Source organism: Trachymyrmex septentrionalis, unplaced genomic scaffold, assembly GCF_001594115.1.
Source record: "Trachymyrmex septentrionalis isolate Tsep2-gDNA-1 unplaced genomic scaffold, Tsep1.0 scaffold114, whole genome shotgun sequence".
NCBI classification, from domain to species: domain Eukaryota; kingdom Metazoa; phylum Arthropoda; class Insecta; order Hymenoptera; family Formicidae; genus Trachymyrmex; species Trachymyrmex septentrionalis.
The window spans coordinates 1625177-1635390 of NW_017304269.1; the positions used below are offsets into that span (position 1 = coordinate 1625177).

The following is a 10214-nucleotide window of genomic DNA, read 5'->3' on the forward strand; positions in this document are numbered from 1 at the left end:
CAAGTCGATGTTTTTTTCTGTAGTTTCTACATTTTCAAAGATTTCATTCGAAGTATAATCTTCAATACTTTTTTGAGATACAGGAGGAGACAATGTTATTTCATCAATACTCGTCGAATTTTCAAAGTAACGCTCAAAATGATGAGATCCTTTAACATTCTTCTTCGAATAATCTTCAGTAATGACATTGATTTCTTCTGTTGGTCTATTTTCTGCAATGGATGTATTCACTGGGATAATCCAAGTTCTTGCTAAAACTGTCTCTTCTGTCAGAGTATTTTGAGTTGTTGTTGTTGATGTTGTTAATGAAACAGTCAGAATTGTTGTTTCGTTTGGGTGTTCTTGAGGATAATGCTGTTTAAAATACCCAATAAAATTATTCACTCAAAATTAATTAAAATTTTTTGTTAAAAAAAGTGTGTCAGTATAATTGAAACAAACATGAATAAAAAACATGAATAAGAAAAAATTGTATAAAGTTTGTAATGGCTTCTGTGAAATTTCTTTAGACTTGTAAATAAATTTCTTTTATTTTTTTATACCATTTTCTTAGATCTACATTTGTCTAAAGATATTCTATTCAATATCATACCTGTGAGTCATGTTTAATATATGGCTCCCTGTATTCTCTTTGTTTCTGCACTTTCCAGGGTTTGCAGGCAAGGATAAGGATAAGGCACATGAAGAAGAAAATGAGCAGGGCAATGAGACAGCTTCTATATGACTGATCCCGTTGAGCAGCCTTGCCCTGCTCCCGATTGTTAATCTGATATGTTTTACGAAATGGCATGGTTCCTTCAACTCGGTTAACTAGCGACTATATACGTTAATTTGAACACTACATTTGTCTAACTAAAAAAAGTCTCGATTCTTATATTAAAGCATATGCGACGTACTCTTGCCCCTAATCTTTCAAAGATTGCGGTTTTGCTAACCGCTTCCTTCCAAATATCACAAGAATTATCACAAGATAACAGCTTACACAACAAAGTTTGATTTTGAGCTAGTAAATTTAACCTTTTATCATGCAATATAAAAAAAATTTACTTAAATACTATGCAAATATTAATTTGCATTTAAGAAACTGATAAATTAATTTGGATTTGATGAGATTATTAGTTTAAATGTTGTAGTTGAAGGAGCGCTAATTAATCAGGAATCAAACTTAAAGGAATTTTCAAGGACAGTTATACTTCGGCTCATAAAATTGAATACAAACTTTGACTATTTCATAAAATTGATATTTTCTTAAAAGTTATTTTACATCTTCGCATTTGTGACTTCTCGTCTAGATTTATTATTTTATAACAAATAAATTAAAAAGATGTCGCGTTGTCAAACGTTTCGTTACAGTTCTGATATCATACGTATGACTTTGTAATCGTAAAAAAATTTAACGAACGTAAGTGTTCGAAAAGATACTTCAGGAGTATCAATTATAACTATAGCTGTGTCTATACGACGAGTTTCTCATAGAAGAATCGAAATCAGCGACACCGAACGTCTTCGGCGTGCGCCTAAATGTATATAAGTTACTTATATCGATAGAGCATTATAATACAATTATCACAGATATGTAAACTACAAAATACCGTACGCGCGAATATAAAATGCAACTTGCACCTTCGCCGATGATCCCATTGCACATACTACGACGATTCGTCTACATTCTAATTGATGTACAATTTAAATACGAATAAAAAAAATATATATGCATGTATATATATATATATATATATATATATATATATATATATGTATATTGCAAAATTTTACTCGCTCGCATGGGGCGAGTAAAATTCCATGTTGCGTTTGAAATCGTTCTCGAAGTCCGTAACTGGCGAGTCGGATCGCTCATTTAATTCACCGCCAGTTGATTCTGTTTTCAAGACGGGAGGAATATTTTCCATTCTCTTGTTGGCTTCCTCGTCGATATCACCAGATATGAATGTTTCGGAGGCAATCTACAATTGAGAAAGATGTGATATGATTAAAAGACACAGAGAAAGAAAAAGATATAAGATTTAAGGGAAAAAATTAAGCGGAATGATATATTAACAATCTTTAAATGAGAAGAATATAAAGCAGGAATAGGAGATTGAAATGCAATAAAAAAAATGAAAACAGAAAGAGCGGTCTAATTATATGATATAAATTACCTTTCTTTCCATCTCATCAGTCTTAAGCTTGTCTAATTTCTCTTTGTCGGCAAGCGGGATTGCAGTCTTTGATAATGTTTGTCTCTTTGGGGTGGGTTTCCTCGGCTTAAATGATCCAGACGCTTTTTTCGGTAGTTGAGAGTTGTGCTTCTTGGTCTCATTTGATTGTTCGCAATTATGAGTAACCAATTGCTCCTTAGTCTTAAAGGCCTACGTAATGTTAATAGTCAGCTGTAGAAGAATTATTTGATTGAAGTTTTTTGTGTTTACATGAATTAAGAAATAGGACTCACATGGGAGCAGATGTCACATTTAAGGCTGTGCTTATTTATTTCGTGATGTTTAAGAGCTTGCGCTCGGTGGAAGTTGCGATTGCAGTGGCTGCAACTAAACCGTTTGACATTGCTATGCGTCAGCAGATGCCGTTTGAGTTTGTCTGGCCGCGAAAACTCACTCATGCAGCCCAAATAATTGCGAAACGGACACTTAAGTCTCTTTGTCAAATCATGGATCAACATATGCCGGCCCAGTCGATCTTTCCGCTTGAATCTGGCTGGGCAATGCTGTGATTTAAAATATAAAGTACAAACATCAATAAACAATATGCAACTATATTTCAGTTTATTAAGTGCCAGTATAGTAAAGCTTATAATTTCATTTTCAGTGTTAGTCCCTTTGTTCGTTCGTTCATTTTCCTATTTATAAGGTTTTTCAGAAATAGCTTAACTTTTTCAAATTCTGTTTCCGGTAATAAATATTCAAAGACTTAGTACAAAGAGTGGAGGCAAAGTGAATCAAGTCAGTTGGTCATAAAAGAGTCAAAAATCAATTTTAAAGTTTTCTTAATGTTTATAGATTTTTTGCTGCACTATGTTATATCCAAGCACTAGGTTATATCCAAGAATTTATTTTTTATGTTATTAAAAAAACATCTATATCTAAATAATAATTATAATATTAATCTAATCTAATTGCTTAATTGTGAAAATTGCCTAGCATTTTAAATGTATGTGTGAATATCTGTACGAATGATGTTCATGTCCATTAAGGAGGCCTGACTCGAAGCTTTTTGATCGGCCGCAGCGTTTCTTTCCGGTCCCACACTACTAGACTCCATCAGTAAAGCGATATAGTGTAGGACCTGCCTTATCCTACACACAACGAAACGCCTCGAATGAATTTAGATTGATGTTCTATTTAAAGGGAATTCGCATGGCTGCGATGCTAACGCGAATCCGAGCGAGTCCCGTTGGACCTCTGGTGGCGAGTCGCCACAGTATTTTACTTCCACAAAATATATCCTTTTGGAGTATACGTTGAATATCATTAAAATCTTAATTTTATATATTCATTGCAATTATTCTTACTTACCGGACATGTAAAAGGCGTCTCTTCGCTGTGTATAAGCTTATGGTTAGCCAGATACTGCTCGGTTTTAAAAGCTTTGCCGCAATCCTCACAGACAAATCTCGCCGATGCCGAGTGAGTTTTGAGATGACGGCGCAGAAATCTCTCGATGAGAAAGCTTTTACCACAATGCAGGCATGCATAGTTGTGTGTGGTGGTTTCCTTATGGTGCTGCAATGCCTCCAGATTCGAAAATGACGATTTGCAAGTCGAGCAGCAGTAATACTTCTCCGTGGTCTTCTGCTTCTGGACGGAGTGGACGTACTGATGGCCACCAAGATCCGACAGAGTACTGAACACTTCACCACACACGTGACATCGGTATTCCGAGCACTTGTGGTTGCGCGTGTGCTCGAGGAACTCCTCCAGATCCGAAAACATCATACTACAGCTGCTCTGAACGCATTTGTACACTTTCAGTGCCAGATGCGAGACAATTAGATGGCCTTTTAGAGCTTTGTACGAATCAAACGTTTCTTTGCAGAATTGACAATGGTATGTGCGGTCGATACTTCCGTCCGGAGGCGCCTAAAAGTATTCAGAAGGATATGATTAAAACGATATATAAAAAAATAATAGGTAAAAATAAACAATATAAATATTAATGAGTACAAAATTATATATAATTACAATTAAATTGTGTTTAATATCTGTGCTTAAACTCTTAGTGCCTTAAAACTAATATAATATTTAAAACAATTTTTTCTTAGAAATGTTCTTACTCTCTCTCTCTCTTGCAAGGAAACATTTTTATAAAAAAAATATTCATAAATTTTCTCTTCGTAAAAATTCAAAAAAAAAAAAAAAATAAATAAATCTTAGTAATTAATTTAATTAAAAATTTTGTACCTCTGGTGGTAATGAGTGAATAGCGGTACCAGGCCATACTTTGTGCGAGGACATATGCTTCTTTACGTTTGATTTTTGCGCAAATGCACGACCACATACTACGCATTGATAAGGCTTTTCTCCAGTATGAGAACGTTCGTGCTGTTGCCAATAGAATTTTTTTGCAAACTGCTTGTTGCAATAACCGCATTTATACTGCAATGACGTAATCGAATATGTGCATCTTAATATAAAAAATTCACATTAATCTCTGACCTCTGTATAATTTATTTAGTAATTTAAATAAATTCGCATTAAAAAAAAATTATTTGGAAACAGATTTACATTATATTTGTTACTATAATTAAAGTCTCACATTAAACTTTAATTAAATTAAATTAAATTTTATAATTAAATAATATAAAAACATTAATTACAATTTAATTTAAAATTATGGAACTAAATTTTATAAATTTTACTTTCTGTTTTGGAAACAGAAAGCCATCAATACAATGGTACCCTTAAGTTCTGCGTTCGATTGATGCCATTTTCTGATACACTGAGTGAATTATCCTGGAGGGATGTCTCGTTGTTCTCAAGAGAGGATTCGTTGTCCTCTAAAGGTGGCTCATTGTCCGCTAGAGATGGCTCGTTATCCGTCAACGAGGCGCTAGGATGTTCGGATTGACTCGAAGCATCCTCCTGTGAACTGATGTCGTTTTGCAGTATCGTCGGCACTTCGCTTGAATCTTCCCTCGTCGCCTCGATGGCAGCATTATCGAAAGTATCCAGGTTCTCTGTACTCAAAATAATCGGCACGCTGAATGTGGAGTCTGTCATGAAATAATTAGCAGCCTCCTGATCCACACTATAACAATTCAGAACAGATTAAAAAAAAAGATAATACATATTAAAGAATAAATTGGTACAAAAGCAAGGAATAATCTATATATTCAAGGCGACACAAAAATATTTAATTCAAATTTCGAATTAATTACAATTATCAATGATAACATACCTAAATAGCATGTCTGCTTCTTCGAGAATAATAGGTTCTCCAAGCTGAAAGGTTTCCTGCGAATTATACTGCGACTCATCTTGAACGACATCTTCCACATGCATTACCTGACTCTCATCGTTTGTTAGAAATTGAGTCAAGTCTACTGTTTGCTGCTGCGTTTTCTGGTGCGTTCTCTTGTGGAGTATGAACAGTTGGAGTGACGTAAATTGACTTTTACATTTGCCACATTGGAATATGTCTTCCTCATCCTGATCAATCGCTGGTGAAGATATTATGTAATAAACGATATGTGCAATATGTGAGATATAATTAACATATACATAATTATGTTATTTTTGGAATATTTGGAATATATTTGGAATATTCATAAAAATTTGTCTCTCTTTTCAAAATAATTAGTTAGTAGATTACCTAAAGTTGAAATACATATCTTTCTATACCATGAAAAAAATGTCAGATATTTTTTTCAGAGAATATATTTTTTAGGAGGGGATATAACATAATTAAATACATTTCAAATTTTCGCGCTGTTAATATTAAAAATTCTATCATTGAAATTTAAATTTGTAACTTAGTTCAATTTGATTGTTAAATTATAATCTCTTAGATAATGAGAAATTGATTTGGGTTTAGATTACATTATTCGTTAAAATATGTAATAATTTTGTCAAATTTAAAAAAAAAACGTTTATTCTAATTCCTGTCTAGAATCTTTTGTATAATTATCTCTAAAAGAGGTAAATTTACATAAATGCAGATATTTGAAATCAATTCAAAATAAAATAGCAATTATAATACACAATAACTCGTAAATACATCTCAATTGTATGTTTAAAGAATAAATCTAAAGTAAAAATCAATAAACAAACAAATTTACTTTTTACTTATAATAGATTTTAAAAAATATTTAAACTGTTTGATTTGCGCTGTTTTACTATAGCAAATCTTAAAACCATAACTATTACATTATTATATTACAATAATAATATAATGTCAAATTATATCAGGATTATGCTTTATTGTGAAAGACAAATACTTTTTGAATAAGTTTCTTAATTTAGTATAACTCAAAAAATGGAATCTAAATAATCTATGACATTTTTTTTTATTTTTTAGAGATTTATCATCAGATTCATCCTCTGAAGTATTACCTGACTGTTCGACTTCAGCTATCAGGTTTTGAGATTCCAGCAAGGATTGCACAGAGGAGCCGTCCAGCGAGACATCTGTAAAATCATTAAATAATTATGAAATACAATTGTTCACTTATTTATATAATTAGTTTCTTAATTAATTAATTAAATCGTTCATTCTTCTTATTTTAATCATTGACTTAAATTCAATTTCATTTCTTAATTTATATAAATGTACGTATTAGTTTTTCTATTTTAAATTCTATGATAAACTATAACGAATCTCAACAATTAGACTTATCATATTTCCATTGATGACTTCAATTTTTTAACAATTTGACTCTTTTGGCTACATGACTAGAGAATTTATGGATCCTAACTTAGTAATCATAATTTTCTTATATATGTATAATATGCACTGAAGAGGATCAAATCCCTGGAACCAACTGCAATATGATTGTTCAATATATATTAATTATTGTCAATACATATAATAATTTATTTACAAATAACTGTGTTCACTTTTATAGGCTTTCCTTCTAGCTTTTAAATTATTATTTCAGAGCCTTATTTTAATTTTCAAATATATAATTAAACAAAAACAACTACATTATTCATTGTATATCAATTATTGCAAATACATACAATAATGCATATATGAATAACATGTTACAAACTTTTCTTCTAGTCTTCGAATTATTATTCCAGAGCCTTTACTTACTTAAATTTTCAATGTATAATTAAACAAGATAAACTATTACCTTGTTCAATACTAATTAATGTAAATACATATACCAGGAAATAGAATATGTGTTATTTTTTATCGTTACTTTATTATGATGACGATTTGGCTATGACGTTGCAAATTTTTTATAATGGTAACCAGAGTTGAAAGTCAGTAATTATAATAAATTGGAAAAGTTATTTGTTACTAAAAAAAAAGTAACTTGTTGCAACAAGTTACTTTTACTATTATATTAAAATTACTTGTAACGAATAAAGTAATGTGCATTACAAGTAACAAATTACTTTTTTCAGTAAAAACGCATAGTGGTGACACATTACTTTTCAAAGTGACTTCTCCAACCTTGATACAACCTTAGCATTTAGTTATTGTTACAGTCATAAAAAATTGCAATGTTATTATCAAATCGTTATTATAAAAAATAACAGTAAAAAATAACGGAGTTACTGTACTTCCATCTCCTGGTAAATACACAAAACAATTCATACACGAATAACTGTGTTGGTTCTTGTAGGTTTTCTTCCTAGGCTTTGAATTATTATTCCAGAGCCTTACTCACTTTAATATTCAAATAATTAAACAAGAACAAATAATAATTACAAGCATCTTCAGATTATAAAATGGAGCACGGTTCTGAGAGTACACAAAGCGTAGATCGCTACAAATTTATAAGATGCATCGAGGCAGGTTAAGTCGGTGACCCCCATTTTCCATATCTTTCAAACCCTAAAAATCTGCGCACTCTCAGTCTCTCGTACTACCTAGCGTACTTGAAATTGTCGTCGCAAGACGAGCTCGTGGAGATGCGATGCAGAAAGAAAACGACAGTCTACTCCATGCCCGAGGAACGAAGGCTCGAGGTGAATTGTTGACGTTTCCGGGATCGGTGAACCCCGCCTATTTCGGTCGACGCTCGCCTTACCTGTCAGAACATCGAGGATAGACTGCGCCATGTTTCGCTGTAGCGATCAGCACACTGTCATCGTAGCGGAAGCACCGACTCCTAACTCGCGCGGGTCGGCGAGATCCACCGGGATGGAAACATGACGAGCGTCACTCTCGCGTCCCCGTCGCTGCCGAGACGGCGCCAGCGCACTGATCGATACTTAACCTCAAAACGAAACATCGCATCGCGGAGCGATCAGGGATGCCATTTTACAGACGCCAGGTGTTCGAAATGGTTCCAAACTATGCGTGATCCCGTTTACGTCTAACTAGTAACTTTCTATTAAATTATCTTAATTTCAACGTATTTAAAGAACGATATACTAAATTGGTACAATGTGCATCAGAATAATTAATTAAATACTCATATCGTATATTTATGTTCATACGCATCGTCGAAATTGAGATAATTCGATAGAAAGTTACTAATTGGAAAAGTACTAGTTACTATTACCACCGACGAGATACTATTAAAGACCGACATCCTTACGGAAGTTCGCGTTCTTGTGAATATTGAAGTAATTAAGAGTTAAAAATTGATAATATTGTACTAATTTTATGATTTATTAGTTTAGTAGACGTATTTATGCATTTAGAACTCAATAATACTAGATTTTTCTTTAAAATTGTGATTTCAGTGCTATCATCAAAGTTTGATTATTTGAGACTGCGAAAATCCTATTGAGTTTTATGAAGATGTACCTTTTAGAAAACGGTATAGATTTGATAAAAGATGTTTGATATTACACACTGGTAAATGAACAGATATTATGAATCGATAATCGTGGATTGCCGATTTTTCCATTAATGCAGCTTTTAATAACTTTACGATTTGGTGCAACTAGCTTTCGAGTACGAAAACTTTGTTTTCTTTTGCTTGTCAAATATATATTATTTTTTATATATTTGATGTATTTTGTCATTCCGAATTTGGGTCTTTTAAATGAAATTTTACTTCAAGATAGTGGATATCCACGTTGAAAATATTTAATGACTCCTGTTTTGAGATCCAATAACGATGCAGAAGTTAAGTATAATAATGCGCATAAGAATACCAGAGTTAAACAACTATTCGGAGAATGGAAACGGCGCTTTCCATGTTTATATTATGGCTTAAGGACAAAATGAGTTGTAATTATCTGTGCTACTGCTGTACTACATAATATATATCCATCATGATATTCCACCATTAGAAGAAATTGAAGAAGAATATATACAAGATGAAGTATTTGAGGCTGCTTTTAATCGAGAAGAAGGTGGTATTGGGATTACACATAGAAAAGCGTTTATAACACATTTTTCACAGAACATGTGTATGTGTGCTTTGAAAATATTAATATTATAACTCTTTTAAAATAAGCAATAAATATAATTTGTATTTTTGTATACAACATAGGAGCTCTGATTAAAGTTCTAATTAAATGTAATAACATGGTTACATAATTTGTGTAATACAATCTTAAAATAACTGGAAATAATTTTTTTCAAATTGTATTAATATTATTAAAACATATTTTTTAAGCAGCATACTATATACTTAACAGTCTTCATTTAGAAATTAAAAGTAGTTAATATCACATTGGAAAATATTTATTAACTTTATTTATATTAACATTATTTAAAATATATTGTTGTTAAATATTAATGAGTATTATATCACATATTTCATGGACATATGAAACTTCTAACTAATTAACTGATACCCTAGTATCACACTTTATTAGCATTACATTGGACAATATTGAGGTATTATAATGCCAATAAAGTGTGATACTAATATAATTTTCTTTTCTACTGCTGCAGTTGCAACTGACTAAAACATAACAATCTCTACAAGAACATACTCTTTGGTATAAATTATACGAGTCAAATGATAGGGTAATTATCTCTATTACTATATCTGTACATATTAGTGTGCCTTTGTATTTAAATAAACCATAAAAAATTAGCATAAATAAATAAGAAAGGGTATTTTT

General features: G+C 31.8%; 3 protein-coding genes across 4 annotated transcripts in view; all 3 read right to left on the reverse strand.

The window, feature by feature from the left end:
- Positions 1–836, reverse strand: part of LOC108753678 (membrane metallo-endopeptidase-like 1) — a 7195-nt gene extending 6359 nt beyond the window's left edge. The window contains exons 1-2 of the mRNA XM_018495496.1: positions 593–836; positions 60–354 (exon numbers count right to left, since the gene is read on the reverse strand). Coding sequence (XP_018350998.1) covers positions 60–354; positions 593–790 — 493 coding nt within the window. The 5' untranslated portion in view covers positions 791–836. The remainder of the gene's footprint in view (positions 1–59; positions 355–592) is intronic.
- A 902-nt stretch (positions 837–1738) lies between these two features.
- Positions 1739–8453, reverse strand: LOC108753196 (zinc finger protein 341-like). 2 transcript variants are annotated; one of them, XM_018494588.1, is made up of 9 exons: positions 8216–8452; positions 6567–6641; positions 5413–5674; positions 4914–5262; positions 4416–4610; positions 3531–4094; positions 2453–2722; positions 2160–2369; positions 1739–1964 (listed from the first exon to the last, which is right to left on the reverse strand). In XM_018494588.1, exons 1-9 carry the CDS (start codon positions 8244–8246, stop codon positions 1773–1775), a joined length of 2148 nt encoding a protein of 715 aa, XP_018350090.1. In that variant the 5' UTR covers positions 8247–8452; the 3' UTR covers positions 1739–1772. The 2 variants fall into 2 exon arrangements, with proteins under 2 accessions (XP_018350090.1, XP_018350099.1); XM_018494597.1 differs by lacking the exon at positions 1739–1964 and having other exon boundaries at positions 2311–2390; positions 8216–8453.
- A 1511-nt stretch (positions 8454–9964) lies between these two features.
- LOC108753122 overlaps positions 9965–10214 on the reverse strand; it is a 1491-nt gene continuing 1241 nt past the window's right edge. The window contains exon 4 of the mRNA XM_018494466.1: positions 9965–10051. Within this exon, the coding sequence (XP_018349968.1) occupies positions 9965–10051 (87 nt within the window). The remainder of the gene's footprint in view (positions 10052–10214) is intronic.